At 31.4% G+C, this 26,199-nt stretch overlaps 5 protein-coding genes across 8 annotated transcripts; 4 read left to right on the top strand and 1 right to left on the bottom strand.

Annotated features, from left to right (window-relative positions):
* The first annotated feature begins 90 nt into the window (after nucleotides 1–90).
* LOC143432243 (solute carrier family 35 member G1) lies at nucleotides 91–1,455 on the top strand. The gene is made up of 3 exons (XM_076909017.1): nucleotides 91–590; nucleotides 686–901; nucleotides 973–1,455. The coding sequence occupies exons 1-3, from the start codon at nucleotides 279–281 to the stop codon at nucleotides 1,453–1,455; spliced, it is 1,011 nt and encodes a 336-aa protein (XP_076765132.1). The 5' UTR covers nucleotides 91–278.
* LOC143432229 (uncharacterized) lies at nucleotides 1,080–10,478 on the bottom strand. Of its 4 annotated transcripts, none has more exons than XM_076909005.1 (8): nucleotides 10,107–10,477; nucleotides 8,823–9,188; nucleotides 7,799–8,716; nucleotides 7,510–7,632; nucleotides 7,129–7,365; nucleotides 6,724–7,051; nucleotides 5,247–6,612; nucleotides 1,080–1,196 (listed from the first exon to the last, which is right to left on the bottom strand). In XM_076909005.1, the coding sequence occupies exons 2-7, from the start codon at nucleotides 9,149–9,151 to the stop codon at nucleotides 5,275–5,277; spliced, it is 3,273 nt and encodes a 1,090-aa protein (XP_076765120.1). In that variant the 5' UTR covers nucleotides 9,152–9,188; nucleotides 10,107–10,477; the 3' UTR covers nucleotides 1,080–1,196; nucleotides 5,247–5,274. The 4 variants fall into 4 exon arrangements, with proteins under 4 accessions (XP_076765120.1, XP_076765130.1, XP_076765116.1 ...); XM_076909015.1 differs by lacking the exon at nucleotides 1,080–1,196 and having other exon boundaries at nucleotides 4,151–6,612; nucleotides 7,799–8,191; nucleotides 8,273–8,716; nucleotides 10,107–10,478; XM_076909001.1 differs by lacking the exon at nucleotides 1,080–1,196 and having other exon boundaries at nucleotides 4,151–6,612; nucleotides 10,107–10,476.
* LOC143432248 (uncharacterized) lies at nucleotides 10,430–12,696 on the top strand (the record flags this gene model as incomplete). The annotated part of the gene is made up of 5 exons (XM_076909020.1): nucleotides 10,430–10,447; nucleotides 10,905–11,001; nucleotides 11,083–11,163; nucleotides 11,225–11,281; nucleotides 11,368–12,696. Coding segments are annotated over 5 exons (1,578 nt in total), but the record flags the coding sequence as incomplete, so codon positions are not given.
* Nucleotides 12,697–13,416: 720 nt separating this feature from the next.
* Nucleotides 13,417–18,133, top strand: Git (ARF GTPase-activating protein GIT1). The gene is made up of 13 exons (XM_076898766.1): nucleotides 13,417–13,664; nucleotides 14,008–14,141; nucleotides 14,211–14,320; nucleotides 14,392–14,578; nucleotides 14,656–14,786; nucleotides 14,862–15,051; nucleotides 15,124–15,196; nucleotides 15,676–15,873; nucleotides 15,943–16,109; nucleotides 16,540–16,710; nucleotides 16,779–16,958; nucleotides 17,050–17,280; nucleotides 17,408–18,133. The coding sequence occupies exons 1-13, from the start codon at nucleotides 13,607–13,609 to the stop codon at nucleotides 17,603–17,605; spliced, it is 2,028 nt and encodes a 675-aa protein (XP_076754881.1). The 5' UTR covers nucleotides 13,417–13,606; the 3' UTR covers nucleotides 17,606–18,133.
* Nucleotides 18,134–19,032: 899 nt separating this feature from the next.
* Rox8 (TIA1 cytotoxic granule associated RNA binding protein Rox8) lies at nucleotides 19,033–22,888 on the top strand. The gene is made up of 3 exons (XM_076903080.1): nucleotides 19,033–20,045; nucleotides 20,155–20,451; nucleotides 20,704–22,888. Exons 1-3 carry the CDS (start codon nucleotides 19,458–19,460, stop codon nucleotides 21,001–21,003), a joined length of 1,185 nt encoding a protein of 394 aa, XP_076759195.1. The 5' UTR covers nucleotides 19,033–19,457; the 3' UTR covers nucleotides 21,004–22,888.
* The last annotated feature ends 3,311 nt before the right edge of the window (nucleotides 22,889–26,199 follow it).

Genomic DNA, 26,199 nt, shown 5'->3' with positions numbered 1-26,199 from the left:
TTTTACAACAAAACTGGTCTTTCTTATATAATTAACATTTTTACTGTTACGCGTTCAAATGAGTTTCGATCCGATCGTTACATTTTCTAAATCTTCCTACCATCCGTTAATCCGTAATAAGCTGTTTGACGTGCTGTATGCTAATTCCCTTAAACAACAGATGTACTAGCGGTAGAATACTAGACGGTAGCATATCGTAAACGTCTCTTGTATAGTATAGCTGTAGATAATACCTATTTTTTAAAATTTATTGTTGCTTGTTAAAGTAGACAGAAACAATGAAAATCAGCATTGAATCTACTGCTTCTTACAGCAGTATACATCCAGCGTACCATCACACAGAACAGTTTGCAAATAATGCTGAAACATACAAAGAGGGAACCAAATGGTTCGGAGTATTTTTGGCATTTTTATCAGGTACATTTTTTACAATTAGTTCTGCATTAGTCAAAGCAGTACAAAATGTACATCCTATGGTATTATTGGCTATCAGATCTGTTCTACAAATGTTAGTTATGGCTGCTGTAGCACTTAAAGTTTCTAAAAGCCTTTTTGGACCCAAAGGGCAAAGAATGCTCTTACATTTGCAAGTACGTTATCTGCTAAATTAAATTTAAACCAATTATGCTTTTCGCGTAATAATAAATAAAAGAACAATTTGGTGAAGTATTTCATCCTCTTTTAGGGGATAGTAGGTGGTGCAACGCTATCATTATTATATTATAGTTTTCGCAAATTACCAATAGGGGATGCTACAACAATCATATTTAGTTCTCCAGTGATTGTTATTGCATTATCTTTTATTCTGTTAAAAGAACCTTGCGGGATATTGCGCGTGATAGTCATGTGCGCACTTTTTGCTGGCGTTGTTTTAGTATCTAAACCACCATTTTTATTTCAGGTAAGAAGAAATATTTTTCATATATGATTTTTATGAACCGACGATTTTATACAAAATATTCTTTTCTTCAGATGTATAGGACTGAACCGTACAATGTGATGGGATACGCATGTGCTATTGTAGCAACATTTTTCACAGCTCTTAACATAGTTATTATGAGAAAATGTTCAGAAATCCATTATTCAACGATAATCTTCAATCTATCCTGGTATTCACTCATTACAGCGATATTGTTCTTCTTTCTTGTACCAGATAATCATGAACAAAAATCGAAGTTGCCACACGATTGGATCACCTGGAGTAAAATATTATTGATAGCACTAACTGGATTATTAGGTCAAATTTTAGTGACCAATGCATTAAAAATAGAAGGTGCTGGAAAAGTATCAGTGACTAGATCTTTGGACATTATTTTGGCTTATGTTGTACAAATATATTTCTTTGGTGATCAACCTACATCAACCAGCATCATTGGAGCATTTTTAATCATAGTTTCTGTTATATGTATGGGATTTGAGAAAGAAATTTATAGTATTTGTGATTTTATTCCCTAATCAAAGATACAGTATCTTAAATTATTTACCTGTTCTTAACATAAACATAGATAATTTTATACATGTTTTTATCAATGGTGAAAACATTGTTATTACATATACTCTATTATGATTTTTATAATATAAAGTTCCAAAACTTTATACAGTATAATGTTTAATTATATGTCACTACCATTCATTTACACTTTTTCTCATCGCAATTTGTACCACGCAAAAAGTTTCATTTGAGATAAAAACAGAAGAATCAAGTACTTGATAATGTAACTAAATAAATTGACAATATAATATCATGCACATACAATTATAATTTTTTTCTGAAATTTCTCGTGAGATAGAGATGAAACAGCACAACTTTTAAAGTACACAAATGAATACATATTTACAATTGTACATACATCATTATTGTGTGTACTTTGAATTATCCGTGACTTTGTGCGGACGTAGTTAACTATAACTCTATGATCGTTGACAATTTATTAAAAAAGAAAAATATATATATATATCTACGATTAACAATAAACCATCATACCATATCGAAGATAATAGTATGTACACTTCCTTTCTTTAATTACTTTGTCCCAGACACATATAAACAATCTTATCAAGAAAATGCTAATTTAAAGTTTATAAATCTATACATATTCTTAGAGTTCACTTAGTTTACAACTGAAGTAATACATATAAGAATTTTTTTGCAACTCTTTAGAATTTTATCATGCAAAATAGTATTTATATAATACACTAACTATTCTAGATTAACTATCATTAGAAGCCACGGATACTTACAAGCAATCAATCTTCTTGTAGTTTAAAAACAAAAAATAAAAAACAAAAAATTGTGTACATGTTCTTATGTTTATCTCTTTTGTTGACTATTTTGTTCTTAAATTTCATCCATGTTACACTTTTTGCAATTACTGCCACCTGCACTAGCTGCTCTATGCACTCGTTAATTAAAAAAATTTCGCATATCTGTCAAATTACTCTTCAATAATATTAAAGCTACAGTTAAACAGGAATGTAATCACGTGTAATATTGAAAAAAAGTTATTCATAGATAATATATTGACTTTTGTATGAATTTTTGATATCTTGTATGTAAATATATATTTACATATTCTTTATCCAAAAGTTGTTACTCTTTACATTGGTCGCAATATGAATTTCTTTCTTCTTAAATATCTTATATCATAATTTTGACATTATACAAAGTTCGACTCATAATTTGTCGTTTTAAATATTCTCAAATTGGTTTTATATATGTTTCTTTTAACATTGTAGCATTAATATAAAATTACATGTATAACTATAGAAATTAATCACCATTAAAGTGTATATGTACAAAATATGATGCTGTCCTATAAATGTAATCAGTAAACGCTTTTTCTATTTATTATTTTTCTCTAAACAAATACATTTTTAGTGATACTTTCTTTAAAAACATTTTTTTCTCCATGAAAATGATCAATTTCCTTTCCAAATAATGGACACTGTGCACCGTTCGTAAAGACACAGAGAATACAAAATAAAATATATATATATACATTATTTTGCAAAATGTTACAAATAGTATCGGAATTTTCATTATATTCTTCATCATATTCAAAATATCTCTTGATTATAAAAATAGAGCACACACTTTGTTTTTGATTGATTGCCTCACATAATGCCATTGAAATATAATTAATTTTTCTTTGGAATATATAAATATATATACATACACACATCCATATGTACATATTACCCTGAAGCTAAGAAAGATACTACAAAGGTATTACAATATTTTATTGCATAGAATGTAATACAACTGTGTATTTACTAATTTGTATGTAAGAAAATATATGAAAGTTTTAAGTATAATTAAAAAAATTGATAATATTCGATAGTATGATCCTGCACGATTAAACAATTTGAAATATTATTTCATTTCCTTTATTACTATTTAACGCAACGTTAAATAGAAAGTAGTGAATGGAATATCCATTATTTTTAAGAAAGTGATAAAAAAATTTTACATTTTATATTAACATTTAATTTAGTAAATAACAATCGTTTATCTAAAATAACTAGAAAACCAATTTAGTTTAATTCTTTTATATTAAGTATTTCTCTCCTTGATAAAGAAAAACTGTATTTAAATTACTTAAATGTATACGTAGAACAAAGTATAACAAGGTAAAAATTAATACAATTATTTCATTTATTAAATTATGGTACTATTTAAATAAAACGATCAAATCTTGAAATTGTAATTGGATGAGAAACTTTAGTATCTGTGTGTATATTTATTTATTTGTGTGAAAGAAAGATGAGAATACTACTTGTCAATACACTTAAAATATTTGTATGAAATTATGTACACTATTTCCAATAACCAAACTCAGATTCTTAATCTGTAAAATTAAACTCTAATGAGTCTATGATAGTATACAAGTTTACATTATCAAAAACAAGATATAACTCTTTTTCTCTTTCTATGGTACTATTTGAAATAACGCCATTAATAGCACCCATCAGTAATAAGTTATAAAACATAGATAGATAAATTAGATACAATGACTTATGTATTTTCAACATGCAACACGAATATATAGAAACAAATAAGATGAAAGATATAAATGTGAAAAACCTTGATTTTTGTTTCTATTAAATTGAAAATCAGATCTGAGTTTGTATAGTCCAATAGCACTTAATATTTTTTTTTTGCTGTAAAATTTTACACATACCTTGTATAATTAGTTGTAATGCCAAATGTAACAAAATAATTATATTACTTCAATAGAATCATAAACAAAGTCTACTATAACAACAAACATATTTTATTATGTGGTGAATATTATTAAAACAGTAACAATGCGTTTACGTTCCTCGAGTCAAAAAATGCTCCAGAGTACAAAAATTAATTTGTACAAATGTTTCTATGCAAAATGTGCAAAGTACGTGTATTATTACACCATTAAAGTTACTTGATTTAAGATAAGTTTAAGAATTTAATTGTTTCTCCTCACACTGGTATGTGAATCAAATACTTAATATCCAACATTCCAATTATACTGTGTTAACTTCTACATGTTGCCGGAAGGAAAAAATTGTATAAAAAATTAATCTGGGTTCAGATGATAATATTGTATACAAATTATCTACCATAATATTTTAATGCATTGGTTGTCACGTATCTAATCACTTAGGAGCTAAAAGCAAACGTACAAAGTAAATTTAATTTATATATAAACGAGTAATATTATAAAACACACTCGCATTAATGTTACCTTAGCATTTTTTATGTACACAACGTGCCATTATTTCATATTTTTCGTTAAATTTTATTGCAAAATTATAGGTGGCAAAAAAAAAAAAAAAAAAAGAAAATCTAAAATTTCAATTCTCTGGCCAGAATAACTGGCTGCATAAATTGCAAACATATCAAATATTTGTAACATTACACATTACATCATAGCTAAATACAAATTTTGAGCCAAATGGTATTTTTCCTTGTAATTAAAGAGAAACGTGTGAGTGATGTCAAACGAATTTCGTGATAATATTAATCGAAAGCAAGTACATTAAAAAATTTTTACATACTTTAGACAAAATAAACTAAAGACAGCATCAACTTTTAAAATATATATTAAACACAAAAATCTGATATATTTCATAGAGCAACGAGTAGAGGAGATTTAGGCATAGCAACTTAATATGCCAATTGAAATAAACAGATAAACCTTCATCTGACCATTATTAAAATATTGCTTAATAAACAAATATTCTTAGAGTAGAACAAATTCGCATACCTCCTTTAAATTCATTGAACAAATTAAATCAAATGTGTATTGGAACATGGACCAACAATTCTGCTCGGCTGGAAAATACTGCAGAACACATTTCGCATGTATATTCTACAGCATCTGGTATTATAGTTTCTGGAATATCATCCACAGGCGCTATAACGCTGTGAACAGCTAACATTCGCTGAGGTGTTGATTCAACTTTTACACTAAGTTTTACGTTCCCAGTTCCTACATCCTCAGTATTATTTACTCCGCCTACGTCGGAAAGAATATTCTCTTCCTCGGCTGTGACGCTTGCTTCGAATGCAACTTCTAAATTACTTCCATCTACAGTATGATCCATTAATCTTGTCGAATCTGTATTCTCTGTATTATTATTGTTTTGTATTTCTTCTTGTTCGATATCCATTGGTTCTTGCTTAATTCCATCTTTCTGTTTTTTAATTCTTCTCAAAACACCTGATCTTTTCCTATGCGTCGGTTCCATCTTTTCATTGATAGCAAGTATGTTACCATTGTTGTTTCTGTGATTATTATTTGAAGTTTTCTGTAAGCTTGGTTCTAATTTTATACTGGTCAGTGGTGATTGATAATGTGTCGATATAGGAGGCGTTGGAGCTTCTTCTTTTGGTTTTGGGAATGTTGCGGGTGGTGCTTGAAGTTTCCCTTCAATGTGATAACTAACGTTCTTTGTCCTTGGTCTGTTTCTTTCCCCACCTGGGAAAACGCCTAACTTATGTTCTTGCGGCATCATTTTTGGAGTCCTTGTTACCATTGTCTTTGTTTTCTGTCCCTTTTTAACTCCGTCACTACCAATTTCTACAGGCACTCTTGTCTTTTGGGTATGAATCATTTTCGGTCTACCAGGCTGACACGAACCTTGAGCTTCATTCTTTTTTTCTTCTTTTCTAAGCTTTTTTTTAGAGAGCTTGGATTTTCCTGGATTCAACTTTGAATTACTGACGATCGAATTTATATTTTGTAAAGAACTCTCGAAGCTCTTAAGAACATTCTGATAACCTTCCTCGACGTTCGATCGATGTTGCTTGTTCTTTCTTCCAAGTTTTCTTTTCGTATTGTCGTCCGAATCGGAACCTCCTTCCATCATGTCATATTGTTCATTGATACGCAACATTGCGTTGCTTTCGTGAGGTTTCAATTTGCGTCTTCTTTTATATTTACGAGGTCCAGTTTGTGGTTGGCGCCGTAACGCAGTATTATCATCACAATGTTGCACGATATGAGCAACTATTTCCTCCGACGTTCCATATGCATCGCCACATACTTTGCACAAATACGGAGTAATGCTACCTACGCATTTTGGATCAGGACCTGAATGATGAGCACGCACGTGTTCTCTAAGAACGACCTAAGTAAATCACAAAGAGAAAAAAGAAGAAAATAGCAACAATTGAAATATTATATACATACAATATATACAAATGAAATAGTAAATTAGACCGTAGTTAAAGTTTCTTACTCTTTGATTAAAAGCACGTGGACAAATTGCACATCCGTACGGCTTTTCTCCTGTATGAATACGTTCATGTTTTCTCAAAGTACCACCATCGGCGAATGCTTTCCAGCAAAATCTACAACCGTATGGCCTTTCCCCAGTGTGAATACGAATATGAATTTGCTGTGAACTTCGACTACCAAATGTTTTTCCACATTCCCGGCATGGGAACGAACGACCGCCTAGATCTTTATTATGTGAATGACGATGACTAACAAGAGCTCTACCATCAGGAAATTCTTCTCCGCACTCGTCACAAGCTACCATTTTATTGCGATGTGATACCATGTGCCTAAATCCAAGTTACGTAATAAATAAACAGTATTGATATTTACAGACATAACTTGGAAACAAATTCACAATGTGTACCTTCGTAATCTAGCTTTGCTGTGAAAACGTTTCCCACACTTTGTACATCCAAAAGTTTTATCAACATTGTGAACCCACGAATGTTTTAATAAACTGCGTTTGTCTTTACACGTTTTTCCGCAAAGTGTACACGTATTCGGCGGAGCATCTTCGGCATGATTTTGTCGAACGTGTTCAGCTACTTCGGCGTCATCACGGCATCTTTCACCGCACAATAAGCATCGACGACTGGGTGATCTGAACAGGTCAAACGGATCTTTCTATCAACGTTTTACGAGATACATCAACTAAATATTAGATATAAATTTCCAATTACTGCAATCATTACAGAATTCATCAGATTAATTTGAAGCAAAGAACGACATTTTCGATAAATGATACCTAGCATGAAGTTCCGCATGAGCTAACAATGCCAAAGCTTCTTCGAACCATTCACCACAAACATTGCAAACATGATGTTGACTTGGGCCTTCCACCATATCGACTTCTTGTTTGACATGAATCCTAGTGTAATCAACATTAAAATTAATATCACAATCTTACTAAGTTTCCTGAAAATCGGCGAAAAATTGGAAAATAATTTTAATAATTACGAATAAATAAAGCAATTTTTTTAGTTATCCACAATCTCAATAAAGATCTTTCCTTAACCGTTATGAGATAATCTTACTTTTGATGACGTTTAAGTAGATCCAATCGATGAAATGGAACGCCACAAGTATTGCAGTAAAATTCTCCAAATCTTTCATCGCCTGTATATGTAGCATCATTATCATATTCTTCTAGATCTGATTGTATTGTACCACCATGCTTCATACGAACATGTTCTCTTAAACTATTAACATCCCAAAACATATCACCGCATGATGTACATTCGAATGGACTGTCACCGCCATGTATGCGTGCATGGGATGCGAGAGCTTTTTCTCTTGCAAAACCAACACCGCAATATTGACACACGTATGGTTTTGTTGGATCAGTTATAGGCCATCGTGGTGCTTGAGGTTCAGTTGACACAGGTGATATTTGTTCAGTCCATCTTGAGCTCGATGCATAGTTACCACTGCGCGCAGAATTTCTACTGGTCATTTCTTCCAAAAGACGCATGTCCTCGTCAACATAATCATAAGATTTATTGACGTACTTGCCCATTTCCATTTTACTATCCTCCATGCTACGTTTTGTAAGAGCAGAATTATTTTTACGTTTTCTTGGTACACTTGACTGGACCTTTTTGCGTCTACCTTTAGTAGACTCTTCCTCCTCTGGTGCTAACGAGTCGTCATCATTTAAATCATCCTCTAAACCAACTCGGGATGGTGCATACGCATGAATCTTCAAATGATTCATAAGATCACACTTCCTTGCGTAACGCGCTCCACATAAATTGCAACCATGTGGACGATCTGTCTGATGTGCTACCATGTGATTCATTAAATTTGCTTTTTTCCTGAATCTTCTGCTACAAAAATCGCACGGGTAAGGTCTACTATTTGTATAAGAATCTTGATCAATTGGCAATGGTATCTCCATGTCATCGTATTCAAGCAAATTTTCATGCGACACTTTAGTTTCTGATATCTCGACCCTTTAAACATAAAAAATTAACCAATCGTTCGACCTAATGTATGGTCCTGAATTAAACAAAAAAAAAGAAAAAGAAAAAAAGAAAAAGTATTTTCTTCGAAACCTACCCGTCGTCAGGACCAGATCTATCCCAATTATCTGCAATCACTTCTTCTGTAACTTGTATATTTAAATAGTCATGCCCCTGGTCCTGCGGAACTATATAAATAGACTCCATATCGTTAGATTGAGGTACCATTAGTATCTCTGATTCCGTTGTAGGAGTAATATTTGAAACAGATTCTACTGTTTCCTCCACTGCTACTTCTTCGCAAGCTCCTATCACTTCTTCCTCTGCTCCAACAAGCTGTGCTTCCAACCCACATATTACCTCTTCGTGAATCACATTTCCGACCTCCTCCACCCATTGCAACGTTAAATCTCCAGCGACATCCATTTTGTTATTATATAAAATTATTTGATCACTGAAATCACTAAAATAAAAAAATTATTCTTAATTTTAATTGCAACGATAATATGTTAGTTTTATTCTCTTTTTTTTACTCTGATTTTAATTTATATGATACATACATATGTGCAAACATTATATTCATAAAAAATGTGTGCCCAATATCTTATACACAATAAATATACATACACAGGTACAACAAATTTATTATGCAAAATTCAAAGTAGATTCTAGGATATAAAGTATATTTTTAAGAGTAGATTGTTTACTTAATTGTTAAATAAAAATAGAAATATGCTATGAATTAAGCAACTGTGTTCTCATAATAAGAAAATAACTTACTTTCATTATACTAACTTACATTCACATTATAAACTTGTACATAAAAAAAAGAAGATGTATCTGCCAAAATGTTCAACTAATTATAAATTAGATTTATTAAACAACGCAGACGTAATAATATTACTGATAGAAATCAGGATATTAACAAAGAATTGCGTACGAAATCAGCTTAAAAAATACGTATCGCAGAGATTGAAAATGACAAAGCAGTCGCGGTTTTAAGATTTTCAATGAACGCTTCCGCGCTGAACTTTTTAAACAACTAATATTTAAAATGTTGACATCTAAGGTTATATTATATAGGTTATGACTTTAGAGGTTATAAGAAGCATTTCAAGATAGAAAATTGTTTTACGCGAACGAGTCAATTGAAAAAAGTGCCAAACAGATCGGTAATGAAAAACAAAGTGTGGCCGATCGGGTAACAGTATTTTACATATGATCAAAGCAGTAGCCATAGCCTCTCTTTACGCCAAGCCTCCTTCCATCCAATTACACCTCACGAACTCTCCTAAAGCGATATTTCTTCGTGCACGCGTAGAAATTTTCTATCTCGATTCAATATTAATAGAAGCAAACGCGATCACAACAATTTACTTACTGTTAAATATCCTCTACACAGCTATTAACCTAACCAAAAATACTTTATTGGGATTGAGAACAGCGTCAACCTTCGGTTGTTTTCAATTTGGAGGGGATACGTTTAGAAATAAATTTAACAAAATGGCCGACAGATGTGACTTTGGGGAATAGCCAACTATAGATAAGAAATCTGCGCAAAACCTTTCACGTTTCATACAGTTGTTGTTCGTAGCACGTAATCCTACGATTGTACATTCTGTATATGTCGGTATCTATTAAAATTACCATTACTCGATATTTAACTTATCTTTGTCAACCTATTCATTTAGAACCGCGAAGTAAACGCGGGATATACAGGATGTAAGTTTACAATTCTTCATTGGTACGTGCTGTGTGTTTACGTTATGTAAATGCGCCATTCTATATAACTGAAACATATATTTGCCGTTTACGAATCTATAGAACGTTGTATTTTATGATTGTAATACGTTAGATGTTTAAGTAAATTTGAATCTCTTTCTCAACATTACGGTTCTATTTAAACTTTATTGACGTTTCCATTGTATTAATTACAAGAAATCTAATTATTGCCGTACGGTATGTTAATTGACAGTGTATAAGTTTATAGAAAAATTGTAACCTAAAATATAAGCTATAAAATATAGAACAGATGCAACATTATTGTAAGAATATTTATTATTCAGTTAAGGACTAGATATGCTGCCTGCTAAATACAATTCGGCAGTAAGTACTGATTACATTTTTAGATGTATAAATAATTTATAAATGTCATTGTATATAATTACATTACTTTTAGCCCAAATCTGAAGTTCAGTGTTCGCAATTAACAAGATTGACAGAAGAATGTCCATCTACGTGTTCAAAGGTGTTACCCAGTAGTGTAAAAAAGAAAGGTAATTTCTATATCCTCAACATCTCCTATGTCAACATAATTTTAATGGAACAATAATGTCAAATGAATTTTCCTTGAGTAGATTACGAAAGGCCGCAACCAGTAAAAATTGCGCAATTGATTAAACAATCTAAAAATTTGAAATCTGCTCAGAAAAGCACAGGTCAGTATATTATACATCTTTTTGTATAAACGATATATTTTTAATGATAAATGTATTTTAGGACGTAAAAAGATATTACCCGAAAGATTGGGTTCGACCAGAAGTAGAAAGAAAGAAAGTAGTTAGTATATCCCTATAATTTATACTTTCGAATATTTATTAATCAAATATTTATACTAATGTATCGTTTAATTTTTTTATCAGGAGTATCCGATCAATCTACGTGTACTAACAGACGTGTACGCAGAGTTCTTAATTTCAATGAGATTACTGCTAATACATTAGAAAATAATAATGAAATTGAAAGTCAGTTAAAGATCAAAGATAAATTGGTAACCGATGTGCTGATTCATGATAAAGTTTGTAAATCGGTGAAAAAGCAAAGTTTATTAGTAGTACCAAATAGTATAAAAAATAAACACTTGCAAAGGTATAATGGAAAAGTAAGCAGGTACTCAAAAATACCTGAGGTTACCAAAGAAATAAACGAAACAGATACTGACTGTATCGTTAGAAAAAAAAACGAAATTATAAATGAATCCTTTGACCATGGAAATGAACAGAAAAATGTTCGATCTTCTAATTATATGAAATCAACTTCGTGTGCTATGCAACGATTTGTGCCTCCTTCCCAGTGTAAAACTCAACAACAAGTGAGAGTAAATAACAAGAATCAGTTATTTGTACCAAATAATGTAAAAAGCAAAACGTTTATAAAATCAATCAAGGAAGATGATTGTGTACAAAATTTATCTAATGACTTGCAAAATACAACGTTAGTGGCTTCTGCAAGTGATTCACGTGTGAAACATAAACTTCCTGATATGATCTGTGTAAGCAAAGATCAGATTATTCAGTTAGAATGCAACTTAAAGGACTTGCTAAAAGAAACGGAAAAAAATGCAATCAAATTGAAATCAAGTTTAACGTTTATTGCAAGCTTATTAGTGGTAAACGATCAAGAAGTTGCTCATAATATTAATGATGATTCAAAAAAAAGAAATAATACTATGATAGACCAAGAAGTTCAAGTAGAAATTTGTTGCAAATCATTCCAGTGTTCTAGTGCTGAGAAATTCGAAACACCTACTATGAATACACCTACGAATGTACAGCCAATTACTGTACAAAGTACAGAATTTTTAAATAAAAATGCATTAACGCGAAATGATGAAGATAATAAAGAAAATGTCGAAGATTTAAATATATCAAATATGTCTGATACAGCAACAGATGGCAGTTTCCTAGAATTAGAAAATCAACTTAACATTATACATACAAAGCCTGCTGAAAATAATTTGGTTCAGCCAAAGGTACCTATGGTTACAAGACATAAGCAAAACCGATCGTTAAGAGAATACATGGCTTTAAAGTCGAGCATAAGTTTTTTATTAACTCCAGATAGTAAAAAGTTTAGATCTCTATGCCAGATAGATAACACAGATAAATCTATGTTCAGCATAAAATCTATATCAAATAAATTACTTGGAGATCTTCATAATTTATATTCTGATTCACCAGAATCTTAATTACGAATTTTTGCTTTACTTTAATGTGAATAAGTTGACATATTATCATCCGATATTAACTTATTTAATTGTAATCTATCTCTGATATTCTGAATTGGCTATGTTCGTAAATTTTATATAAATATTACCATTGTATAACAAACTGGTGAATTGTATATTATCTTATGTATGGATTATTAACGCAACATTAATTATTACTAATCAACATGTAATGATGTATTTAATATTAATTATACAACTGTATGTACTAGTATACAAGTTTATATGTAGAATTAATGTATGTGCATATTTTATAAGTTGATAATTTAGATGTTTGTGTATATTTTTTATAAAATAAATATTAATATATAGTTTTCTTACTTATTTTCTTTGATGTTCTTATTATTCTTACCTCTAACTATTGTTATAATTGAAATTACTGTTTCGGTTCGACATCGTAAATTTTACAGAAAAACATATTGGTCGTAACTATTTAATACTATTTAAAACGAATGAAGGTATTTATGTAATGTAAACTTGACAAAAGAAAAAAAAGATATATATATATATATATATATATATATATATATATATATATATATATATATATACACATATACACACACATGTATACAGATATAATAAGAAAATGAAATAGGTTAGAATAAAGCAATACAAGCGATAGTGTATCGTATGATTGCGTATCTTTTAGGATGCTCGATCAATGGTATAACTAGGTATCTCAAGTTTGCTTGGGATGAGTCCTGTCACGGTGAAATTGTTAAATATATAATGACATCAAAATCAAAAGCTTCCGTTTCCAAATTGGTCTCCGATGTAATTATTGCTAAGACAACTTGTGCATTATGTTACGTTTTCTAAGATTTCCATAACAAGTCTGACTACTGTGTACTAGCGAAATAAACGTAAAGAGAATGGCACGTCCGAAACATAGGGTTAATACGGATATATGCGCTGACTGCGGAGCCCTCGGTAATTGCATTCTTTCATTTTAAACGATTCACATGTGATCTTTGTTACACTTTGCAAACTTCTTATTAACGCTATGTTAAATCAGATGTCAATCAAACATTTATTTTTAACTCGTTAAAACAGGGTGATCTAATTAAAAAAGGTTAATGTCGATTATGTATTTATATTACTCTTTCAATCGATTTACGTACATATATATGTATATACATATGTACGTTAATTGATCATTTAGTATGTTTCTCAGAAATAGTTCACTGTTCAATTTTAATATATTAATTTACCACTTATAATTTGTTTTTAATTTTGAAAATTATATGAATGTAAGTTGTGCAATTATTTTTAGAACCGGGATGGGCTTCATTGAACAGAGCAATTTTATTATGTGATGATTGTTGTGGTATACATCGTAGCCTTGGCCGTCATGTATCTCAAATAAAATCACTTCACAAGAGCCTTTGGCATACGAATCTACTTAAAGTTAGTAAAAATTGATAACAAAGTTATAAAAAATGTATAATTTAAGAAATAACGATTAATATGTTGTAGATGGTGCATACATTAAATGATAACGGAGCAAACAGTATTTGGGAACATTCCCTTTTAGATCCTAGCAACTTGAAAATTAGTAGAAAAAAGCCGCAAGCTAAAGATCTACAGTCAGTATAAACTTGTTTGAAAGTTATAGCAAGACAAATTGTTTTGATGATATAATTATTTTCTTTCATAGCTCAACAAAGGCTGATTTTATCAAAGCAAAACATCAACATTTGGCATTTATAATACGCCCAAGTAAAGAAGAATGTTGTAGCGAAGAAGAATTAAGTAGACAGTTACATAGCAGCGTTCGTACAAGCAATTTAGAAACTTCGTTAAGGTTGCTTGCGCAAGGTGCTAATCCGAGTTATTTTTACAAGGTATTCTTGTAAACAAACTATTATCAGATAATTTAATTTAATTACGAAAACATATGATACATTGTGCAATTTTACAGGAAAAAGGTACAACACCTTTGCATGTAGCCGCTAGAGCTGGTCAGGCTTTACAATTGGAGCTTTTGATTGCTAACGGTGGCAATCCCAGCATGATTGATTCAAATGGGCAGACGCCTGCTGAAATTGCCAAGTATATAACAATGATTTCATTTTATGACATATATTAAGAAATATTCAGATATAATAGGTAATTTTTATTTCTTAGAATGGCAGGTCATATAGAGTTATCTGATCGTATAGTTGAATGCATGTACGAAGTAACAGATAGACTGATATATTACATATGCTCGCGTAAGCCAAATCATCAACTGGATGAGCATATAATTATTCCTGAATGTTCGTTGTTATTGGAACAAAGTAATCTATGCGTGGAAGGAAGGAATAAGCTACAAATGGTATGCAATAGTGTATTTGCAAATTGTAAATTTCATAATTGTAAAAAAATGTGGACTTTCCTTTATATTTAGTTACCGAATCATTTGTTGGAAGAATTGGCAATGGATGTTTATGATGAGGTAGATCGTCGAGAAAATGAAGAAAGTAAGTAAATTATTGTATCATATAAATCAGCATCGAAAAAAAAGCAAATAAATGAATAATTCTTCATAGTATTCATAATCCTTGATTTCGAATTCAATATATAGCTTTCACGTGATATACGATTATGTTTATGTTAGTGATTAATTTTTTATACAAATTATGATAGTAATAAAAAATGCGGCTAAAATCATATATACATACATGTAATTAATCCATGCTTTTTTTATATAGTGTCTTATTAACATGCATGCTTTTTTTTTTATTGCATCATTTTTAAGGAGAGGTGAGTTGAATTATAATAGTTTTAGTTTTTCAATAGTAGCTTCTAACTTTAAGTTGTAGCGTGCTAGTTTTAAATATATGCATAATTTAAGTAGTCAAATAATCATTATAAATGTTATGCTTTAATCATTTAATAATGCAAATTACATAATCAAAATTTGATACTAATCGTATTTATTTCATCTTTTTTAAAATAGTTTGGTTTGCAACTGTATCTTTACCAGAAAAATGTACAGTGCCTTTTCTACCAGTTAATCCACAACTATCATCGACAAGAAATCAAGGTAGACAAAAATTGGCAAGATTCACACCAAAGGAATTTTCTACACTTATTATAGACATTCTTATCGAGGCTCGTAGAAGACATATGCTTGCAAATAGTGCACCACTTCAAGGTTTGCAATAAACTACATATATTTACTTGTACGCATACATTGTAACAAATATCAATATATTGTTTCTAGATCCTGCTGTGTCAATACTTCGTAAAGAGCAACACGGAAAATATGGATCACAAGTGTCTGACGATGAACCTTTGTATGACAGTGTAGCTTCTGACGACGATTATGCATTGACATCGACAGATAATACGGCGCCTGAATTTTCGACGCAGTTTAAAGCCGATAACGAGGTGGGGTACATATATACGTATATATTGAATTATATGAAAATATTAACCTACACACAAGAATTATAAGATATAAAACAAGATGGACTTGGATAAGTTACATATTAAAAAATAGATAAAATTTTGTTATGGTAATTGGTATTAAAGGTACCGGCTCTAGTAACGAAAAGAAGAATAAGGAATCGGCTAAGTACATGGCTCTTCTGTAGACAGTGCTATTAGGCAAGTGCACAGGTCTGTTAGCGCATGTGCAGCCTTTGCCAGAAAGTGCTTGTGCACCCTCTATAATACATAATTCACTAAAATTTTTATAACACGATTATATTGATTATGTGTTTTGTTTCGTAACAACCATATAGAGTGATCTATAATACTTTTCGTTTTTTTTACATTGAACTAAAATCTTATTGCACAAATTAATATGTTATTGCAGGAAGCCTTTGCGCCATTAGCCAAGGGGCTTCCATCTGTTGTAGAAGTTTTGAAAAAACAATTAACTCTCTCTGAAGCTACCGTCAGGGATCTCCGTGAACAGATACACACTTTGCAGAATAACATAGAACAACTGATGCGAGAAAACAATGAATTAAAGCAAATGATTCATGTAAGACGAATATTTAATATTTATATAAATGTTTTACAACTTAAAGTTTAATTGTGCAAAAAATATAGGTAAAAGGAGCCACTGATGGAATAGTTAATGGTCATGTTGGGGGAGAACAAGAACCAGAATTAGAGCCAGTGCTTGATATAAAGACGTCTCTCACTAGGAACAATCAACGACCTGCGTCTATGTATGAAACAAGAGAAGGTCTGCGAAAGCCAAGTTCGTGGTCAACATCTATTTGTCAGGTATTATTATCAATATAATTTATTCTATACTTATAAGTATTATTGCATTGAAAATTTATATATCATCTCTATGTATGAATATGAAATGTAGTCAAAACGAGATTCAGAGGCAATGTCTCGCAGTAATACACAAAGTTTATGGGAATGCGGTGCTCCCAATCTTCCCCCCAGTGAAGAAGTTACTCGAAGAACCGAACAAGTTACAAGAAGAATTCAGGAATTATGGATGGCAATGCAAGATCCAAAACAACGAGAAGCTTTCGTACCTTGTGCAGAAAGAATTCGTGTTGCTGTTGCTGAACTCACAGTTATATTTCCCCAGGTAAGGTTAAACGTGTGTGTCTATTTTACATACATTACTCAGCTATAGACTTGTAATCAGTAATATGTATAAATTATTTTCTTTCACCTCCACACACCCCTGTCCACTGTTTTCTCTCTCTCTCTAGAACCCTATCGAGGAAAACATCAGATCTGCTCTACGTCAATTAAATGGTAATACAGGTAGACTTCAAGCAGAATGTTCTGGTCTTCAAAGATGTACTAGCGATATTGAACATATGGACAGATGCCTTCAACAAGTACGTTCATGTGCTTATGACATTGCCAAAGCAACAAAGCTTCTTGTTACTCAGTTTCAAATGTAACAGATCAAAGGCAAAGTATTACAATTTAAATAATTTTTTCTTGATGTATATAAATTGTACAGACGCTTAACATTGTAATACTCAAATTCATCACAAAAAATTATATATTTCATAAGTATTCGCTTTATACTACGTAAAAGTGATTCGTTGACTAATATTCACATTTTTATTGTAATGTAAATAACGAGACAATTTTAACATATGACATTCTTATAGTTTGCTAAAAAAAACAAGAAAAAAAAATATAAATCTCATGACATTTCTGAATATATTATTTACATAACTTTTAATTAATATATTACGAAGACTGAATAGCCACGAACCAATGAATTTTATTAATATGCAATTTAAGTTTGTACATTCGGTTTTTATAAATGTACTCTCTGCTTATGTAAGCTGGTGTGTATAAAAAACAAATTGACTTGGCAATGTAATTCTGAAAATAACAAGTGCAATGATAAGGTATTTCTAATAAATCGTTTGTTGACACCAGATATTAAATAATCTATTCATCTTAGCGTCGATCATAAAATTACCATTTACTTTGACTTAATGTATATTTACAAATATGTATGATTCAAAAATTAATGAATAAAAATATTTTACGCTTTATTCTATGTGACAGCGAGCCAGCTTATATTAAAGCAATACAAATAAGTGAGAAATTTGTCGCCAGTAAAAGAAAAAAATTTTTTCTTTTTTTCTTAATTAATGTGGCCATACGTAATAATGCACATTAATTGTTTTAATCAAGATATTTAAGTTAAGACTTTTACTTTTGTTGTAATATTGATGTTAGGATTATATGTTTAACAATTTAATAAAAATTGAATATCACATTATTGTTAATACAAACTTCATTCGTGTATATTCATTGATAAATATGGTTAGTAAAATGTAATCGCTTAAAAAAATTTGTTCATTTTTCTACGTATCTTAACATTAAAACGTTTATCTATAAGCACGATTCACATTTGCAATTGATTACAATAAAATTATGTTAAAAACTTGTCTAAATCGATGTGTATTTTTTATTAAATAACATATATATATATATAGGACACGCATTTAATAATTTCTCGCAATTGATAGTTTACATAAATTAACATATCGCACGCATTCTTTAAAATTCGATATCGTCTCTTCGAGCTCTGTGACGTACGCATTAGGAGGAATGTTGTTTAGTTCGAGTTATTTCTCAATACGGTACGGACTTTTTCTAGGAGATTAATGTTTAAATAAAAATGATTGAATAGAATTTTCAGTGTCGTGAATTTGGAAGGCGATAAAAGTAATCGTAAACGAATTATCGCTAGGTTGCGGTGAGAAGAAAAGAAAGTAAAAATTTGTTGGAAATGAACCCTAAGGATGTGATTGTCTAGTAAATTTCGTAGGCCAATGATTCACAAGCGTTTTCGCGCTACCTGTTATGAAATCCTCGACGGATGATACAAAAACACGTGTTCTTTACAGTTTAGCCGATAAAGTTGGGAGTAATTGAAGTGGATTTAAAGAGCGTTAGGCGGGTAGGCAAAAGGAATCGAAGAGACGCGAAGGGAGAATAGTTTTAAGTAAGTTAACCGGTAGAATTGGAAAGTTTCTGTGCATGATTGAAGGGAAAGTAGTGAGGCAGGAGAGCGGCCATTTTATGTTAGTATGACGTAGAGGCTGGGTGTAGCTTCGCGTTCAACCGTCCGTGTTCTTTGGAAAAGGGAAGAAAATCTGAATTCTGATGCTGTGCTCGAGGTAAATGCACGTACCACGTACTGAACGTGTGAACTGTAAATTAAGCCTGAGGAAGCCGTAAGGAAATTAGTTAAATAGGAAGTACAGGGGTCCCGAAAGAGCGAGCATGAGCGAAGAAAGCAATCCACGAACGCTCTATGTGGGAAATCTAGACGCTTCGGTGTCGGAGGAACTATTGTGCGCACTTTTCTCCCAAATAGGTCCCGTTAAAGGATGCAAGATTATACGAGAGCCAGGAAACGACCCATATGCGTTCGTCGAATTTACGAGTCATCAATGCGCGGCTACAGCGCTAGCCGCCATGAACAAGCGATCCTTCCTCAATAAGGAAATGAAGGTTAACTGGGCAACGAGCCCTGGAAATCAGCCGAAGTTGGATACGAGTAATCATCACCACATATTTGTCGGCGATCTTTCGCCAGAAATCGAAACACAAACCTTGAAAGAGGCATTCGCGCCGTTTGGCGAAATTAGCAATTGTAGAATTGTCCGCGATCCACAAACAATGAAAAGTAAAGGATATGCCTTTGTATCGTTCGTCAAAAAGTCTGAAGCTGAAGCAGCGATAGCAGCTATGAATGGTCAGTGGCTTGGATCCAGAAGCATCAGGACAAATTGGTCAACTAGGAAACCGCCGCCACCAAGATCCGAAAGGCCACGACATTCGAATAATAGTAAACCTAACTATGAAGAGGTACGATATCGTTCTTCGACTTATCCAATTTGATACGTGCAAAAGTTATCCGTAAATTTGGAAATCTTCCATTTACATCTAAATTTTATACATACGTTACTGTTAACAGGTATATAACCAAAGTAGTCCAACTAATTGCACAGTATACTGCGGAGGTTTTACAAATGGCATTACAGACGAACTGATAACCAAAACGTTTTCCCCTTTTGGTACCATACAAGATATAAGAGTATTTAAGGATAAAGGATATGCTTTCATAAAGTTTACTACTAAAGAAGCAGCAACGCATGCTATAGAATCAACACATAATACGGAAATAAACGGTAGTATTGTTAAATGTTTCTGGGGTAAAGAGAACGGAGATCCTAACAGCGTGGGCCCTAATGCAAATCACCAAGCTCAACAGGTTATTTTAATATTTATATATATATATATATATATATTTGTAATATATATATACATTTTTTTTTTATTAGGATTAATCGTGATTATTTATCAAGTAAACTATATAGAATACAAAAGGCAATGAATCTGTTGCATTGTTATTGAATATTTTTAGAAAAATTTCGTTCGTATTTTATTCAGGATAAACTTATAAATATAAAATGATGTTAGGGTTGTTGTCCTTTTTGTTTTAATCTCATTTTTTACTCCACAGGTTACAGCTGGAGCTGGACAATACGCGTACGGATATGGCCAACAAATGAGTTATTGGTACCCACAAGGATATCCACAAATGCAGGGTCAATTTTTACAGCCTGCTCAATACTATGGCCAATATTATGGTCAACAGGCTCAATATATGAATAGCATGCGAATGCCTGCTCCTGGCACAGGTACATGGCAACCAGCACAAGCGACCGCCGCACCACCGACTGCAACTGCGCCGTTGCCACCAGGTCAGCAACCTGCTATGGTACAGCAGGTGTACACCATGCCACAATACCCCACGCAATGAAATTGATCATTGGTCAGCATCAACTAATTGTTACATATGATACATTTGCCCCTGGGGGCGTTTGCAAAAAACTGTTCTGTCATATACCTATTCCAACAAGTTTATCGGTATTTTGACTGCAGCATCATATGTACAAATTTCCGTTTTTTACTTCAATCGAAGTACCACACATTGCAAAGTTAAGATCCTAAATTTAGTTGTACCAATTATCGACTGATATTAAGTAATATCTCGAGAGACTAAATACCATCAAAAGTTCAAAGTGATATATATATATACATATATACACTTATACACAACACGTTAAATATACATTTCCCTTATACGTTTCCCTTGCCAAACAATAGAAACGTATATATTCATTCAAACAAATGCAAGTGTATCTTGCAATGCTCATTGAAAAATGAAATATCATAGCAGTCAATCCATCAGTGTAATATAATGGTCCTTTCGAAACAATTTCTATTTCCAAGAATGTTGAATGAGGTATATTTCTGAACTTAAAATTGCAACCCCTCGACGAGCCCTGCATTCGTTGCGCTGCGTAAGGTGTACGTATGTATGCGACCATTGCGTTGTTATATTTTTAATATTTTTGCCACAATTACCAGTCTTTTAGTTTAACTTTGAATCATTAATGAACAAAGATAAAATGTTCATTTATAGTAAACACAGAGTATGACATTGAACATAGTATAAGATAGAGAGTATAGATAGACACGGCGCCTGTGATGTAGCTAGATTCGGATGCATGCTTTGACGTATGCAGGGCCCTTATTAAAGTAAACTATGCGAGTCGATAAACGAGTTGTAAACTTTCCTCGTTTTGTGATATTTATCGTCGGTGGTAAATGTACAAAACATTCTTATAAAGAATTTTAAAGAGAATATTCCTGGAAGTGTCAAAACAAAACTGAAAATATTTTATGCCCAATATGACTTAATTAATTGCTATTGCTTTGTTATGCTACTCGGTGACTCCTCTCCGTTTGTACAAAGAAATAGTGAATCTTGGTGTAATTATTACAATGTAATTTAAGTGTAATGGTAATGATAATGATAAAAACACTTCCACTAAGAGTTGGAGTCACTATTGTTCTGTCTTTATTAATTTGCACACTCGGAAAAGTTATATACCAATTTTTTCTTTTTCCTTTTGTTTTTGTATAGTATGCCATAGAATATCCTATTTTTGTCTTACAACAACCATTATATCAATTGACAATCATATTTAACATTATCTAATATTTTCACATTATTGCAACTGTTGCATGGCACGATACTTATACTTTCGTGTCTTCCGAATTACTTTGCAGGTGAAATTTGTTACACAATTTTGATAAGATCTTATTCCTTGATTTTCATTTGGGTTTTAGCTTTAATAGAATTCTTTCTCCTTAAACAAATTTGTCATACTCGCGTTCTGGTTATTATTTAAATGTATAATCTTTCAAAACATGTCTCGAGTTAAGTTAATAAATTAACAATAAAAAGATTAGGACGGACTAGAATAATGAAACTGTATCGATACTTTGTTTCACCACCGACGATAAAAAGCCATAAACCCTTCAAAACCACTTTGTATAAAGTCAGTACTGAATGTAATAACAGGAGAAACATAAAGTCGAATATAGCAATGATTAATTGACTGCGATAAGTGATATCGAACTACGGAGAGCCAATTTGCGAAAAAAAACTCGTCTATGGATTAATAATAATCAGTGAACCGATGGAAGACATAAAAAAAAAAATGTTATATAAAGAGTAATTTAGGTACAGCAGGGTGCGGAACCCTCAAAAATGCTTAGGATAATGTTATCTTATAATAAAAACAAATTGTCCTTTGAATGAAAAAAAAAAAGGAATAAATATTTAAAATACACAATATTTTGTATTATTTCATAGCCCGTGTTATTATAAAGTATAAAAGTTATGAAATAATATCAAAAGTGATTTTTAAAATTTATAAGAAACGTAGTACCTTCGTTTATAACTGGTTAAATGTAAAGATAATATAATACGTTTTTTAAGTACATACAAGGTAATTTTTATTTTCAGCCGACGTACTTTTACAATAATCGTTCGCGTTAACTAAACATGGTTTTTTTCCTGCAAATCATCTTGTCAAGCGTTTAAAAACACTTGACGAGTGTTTTACGATTAGTGTGTTGGATATAATTGATCGTTTTCTGATTTTTGACACAATAAAATTAAACTACGCTCAAATACGATATTTGCAATTAATTAAAAGTAATACGATTTTATTTTATTTTTTCCATATGGAAAAAGGAGCGTTGCCTATAGCCGATTTAATTACGTAAAGTATTACGCTGATCAGACCATTATTGTTGGATGAAACAAGAATATTTTTTCGCAAATATTAACAATGTTAAGAGAAAAAGTATAAACATTTATAATAAAGAAATAACTTATAACTCAGCAAAATTGTTTATAATGTAACTGATTTTTTACATGGAAGTTGTGAGAGCATTCCTCTTTTAAAATGAAATGCATTAGAATAATTTGTACTGTACACTTTATTACATCACGATACATGCGTTCCTCGGTTTCAATCACACAGCGGCGAAATACTAAATAGAGTAGTTTGTATTTCTGTACAATCGGTGACATTATTACTATTCAGTTACATTCAAAAATTTATTACTAGTTTAGCTTGATGATGTCAGTGAGTATATCAACGTCAATTAAATATGTAAATGTTAATTGTTTTATTAAGCGAGGAATACTACGATAATAATATATTGACAGGAGTTGGATGGGTCAAAGAAAAATTTTAGTTTCCAATCTACGGTCAATGATCTGTCTTCTACGCGTGCTTCGATATAATTTTTAACATAATTTATAATTGTTGTGGAAAAATATTGTTTCCGGATTTTTAATCGAAGCATAATTGGAAAGATCAATAGGGGGTTACCCATTCACACACGAATTAATGTAGGGTTTACAATACTGTTACGCTTTATGAAATAAATTACGACTTATTTTGCTAGTAATCATTATCCTTTTAGAAAAGGTGCATATCAAAGGTGCGTGTTACAAGCGATATGAATTACTTCAAATCATTATTAAACGATTATCGGTATATTCCATTCTCTCCGTGACATCGAAAAAAAAGGAGAAAAGTGTTAAAGCTTACAATGAAAAGAAAAACGTAATTCGTGCAAACATTTGTTGGCAATCAATCCGCATTAATGTTTAGTTTAAGTAGCGAATAATTAACATTAGAGCTATCATTTTGCTTATATCCTTATTAAGAGATTTCCTATTACGAGATTTTATAAAAGTAGCAAAATAACTTAATCGAGGCTGAGCGTGTTTTTAACGTGAAAGGCCAGGGTTGTAAATAGATATATATACCCATATTGATAACAGTCTGTTGTGCAAGATCATTGAAAAAGTTTCAGTTAACAATATCCTACTTATGCATGCTATGAATTATTTAAACGCAAACGCGTATATTATGATAAGTTCATCTTGGATCTGAGGAAGAGAGTTTTCTAAAACAAGTAAAACTTAAGTATAGAATTGGCACTAAATTCTGGTAACGTAAACAGTTTTAATATTAACTTAACTTATCGAATTCATAATTTTTTTAATTAAATTAATTATATATGGCATTCAGCGGAACATATCACACTTAATACAGTTACTGAAACAGAACATATTTGGCATTATTTGTATCGTTAGTTGCATTCGTGAGTTCGATAGGGAAAAAGACTTGGCTACTTTGCGCACTCACGAATATATATATATATATATATATATCTTTTATAACTACAGCATTTTCCTATAAACTGGATCAATTACAACTTATGCTGGACATTTTCTAACAAGTTAAACGAGCAATACTTTTCTTTCCACCAAATTACATGATGAAAATAAAAATGAATCTTCAACGTTATTCCATAGTATGTATTACGCGTATATATTTACTACCATTGATCAGTATTTACTACCGATTACGCCAGAGAAGCTTCAAACTCGTTGCATTATCGTCATTGAAAATAAACTCTAACGTTACACCGTGAGAAAATAATTATCCCATCCTTCTCATATGTAAATCAGTATGCGTCGAGTAAAATTCAAGAGGTCTAACTAATCAATTCGAAAGTGAAAACAACATTAGACTAACATTGATGCCTTAGAAGTACTGTTATTCAATAATTGCGTTTTATATCGTACAAGCACAATCACTTTTTTTTGAGCATTTGAAGCAATAGATAAATATCAAAAAGTTATGTATATATGCGATTTCCTTTTGCAGCATATATTTATCGTAATATTATTTCCTTTTTACTTATAAATAATAAGCACTTTTAATTTCACAAAGTTTAAATATAAGTTTAAATATACATCCAGTTCGTTGTCTTATAGAGATCTCATCAAACCAAGAATTTATCTATTATACCACAAATATGACCACACGCCCCCCCCCCCCTCCCCACCTCTTCCATTCACCCTTAAGAGATTTTAATTATATCATGTCTTCTCAACAATTATCAAAATCGAGCATTTTAAATATTACCAAACGTAACAAGAATAATAGCTGTATTACTTTGCCCGCGAATATGTTATACAATGTGCAATTCGTTACTTTACAGAATTCATGTGCCTAAAATAATTCTATTTTGCGTACTTCGCTTTTAGCACGTGCTTGTACATAAGATCTACTGATTTTTATTTATTTTTTATGCTTATTTGATAACATAACCACAGAGGTGATTAGTTTGTTCATATACCCAATGTATAGTATTTGTTTTATTATCTGACTGGACGTGTGCTGTTTCCTGTGCAAATGCAGTCTTCCTACTGTATAATATCATTTAAATCAATTGTGCTTAAATAATAATAAAACGTTACACTATGTTTATCGATACAACGTATCCTTGATTTGCACTGTTAAGAGTTATTTATATTACGATGCACATGTTTGTACAGTAGAATATAAATTACATTTTAGTAAAATTTAAGTACAGGGTTTATCAAAACTGAAACAAAGAAACAGATAATCGTAATAAAAATCTATATAGACCACACAACTACGAACACTGGAAGTCTAGTAACAACTCAAGGTTGGGACTTAAATCTATGATACCTGATTACTGGATGGAGTATGGAATGTGTGTACATATATATTATGTATATATCATTAATAATATCATAATGCTACTAATG

This window comes from Xylocopa sonorina, chromosome 1 (genome assembly GCF_050948175.1).
Source record: "Xylocopa sonorina isolate GNS202 chromosome 1, iyXylSono1_principal, whole genome shotgun sequence".
Taxonomy (NCBI): Eukaryota; Metazoa; Arthropoda; class Insecta; order Hymenoptera; family Apidae; genus Xylocopa; species Xylocopa sonorina.
Note: the sequence above shows the minus strand (reverse complement) of the source record. Positions and strands in the feature narration are given on the sequence as shown.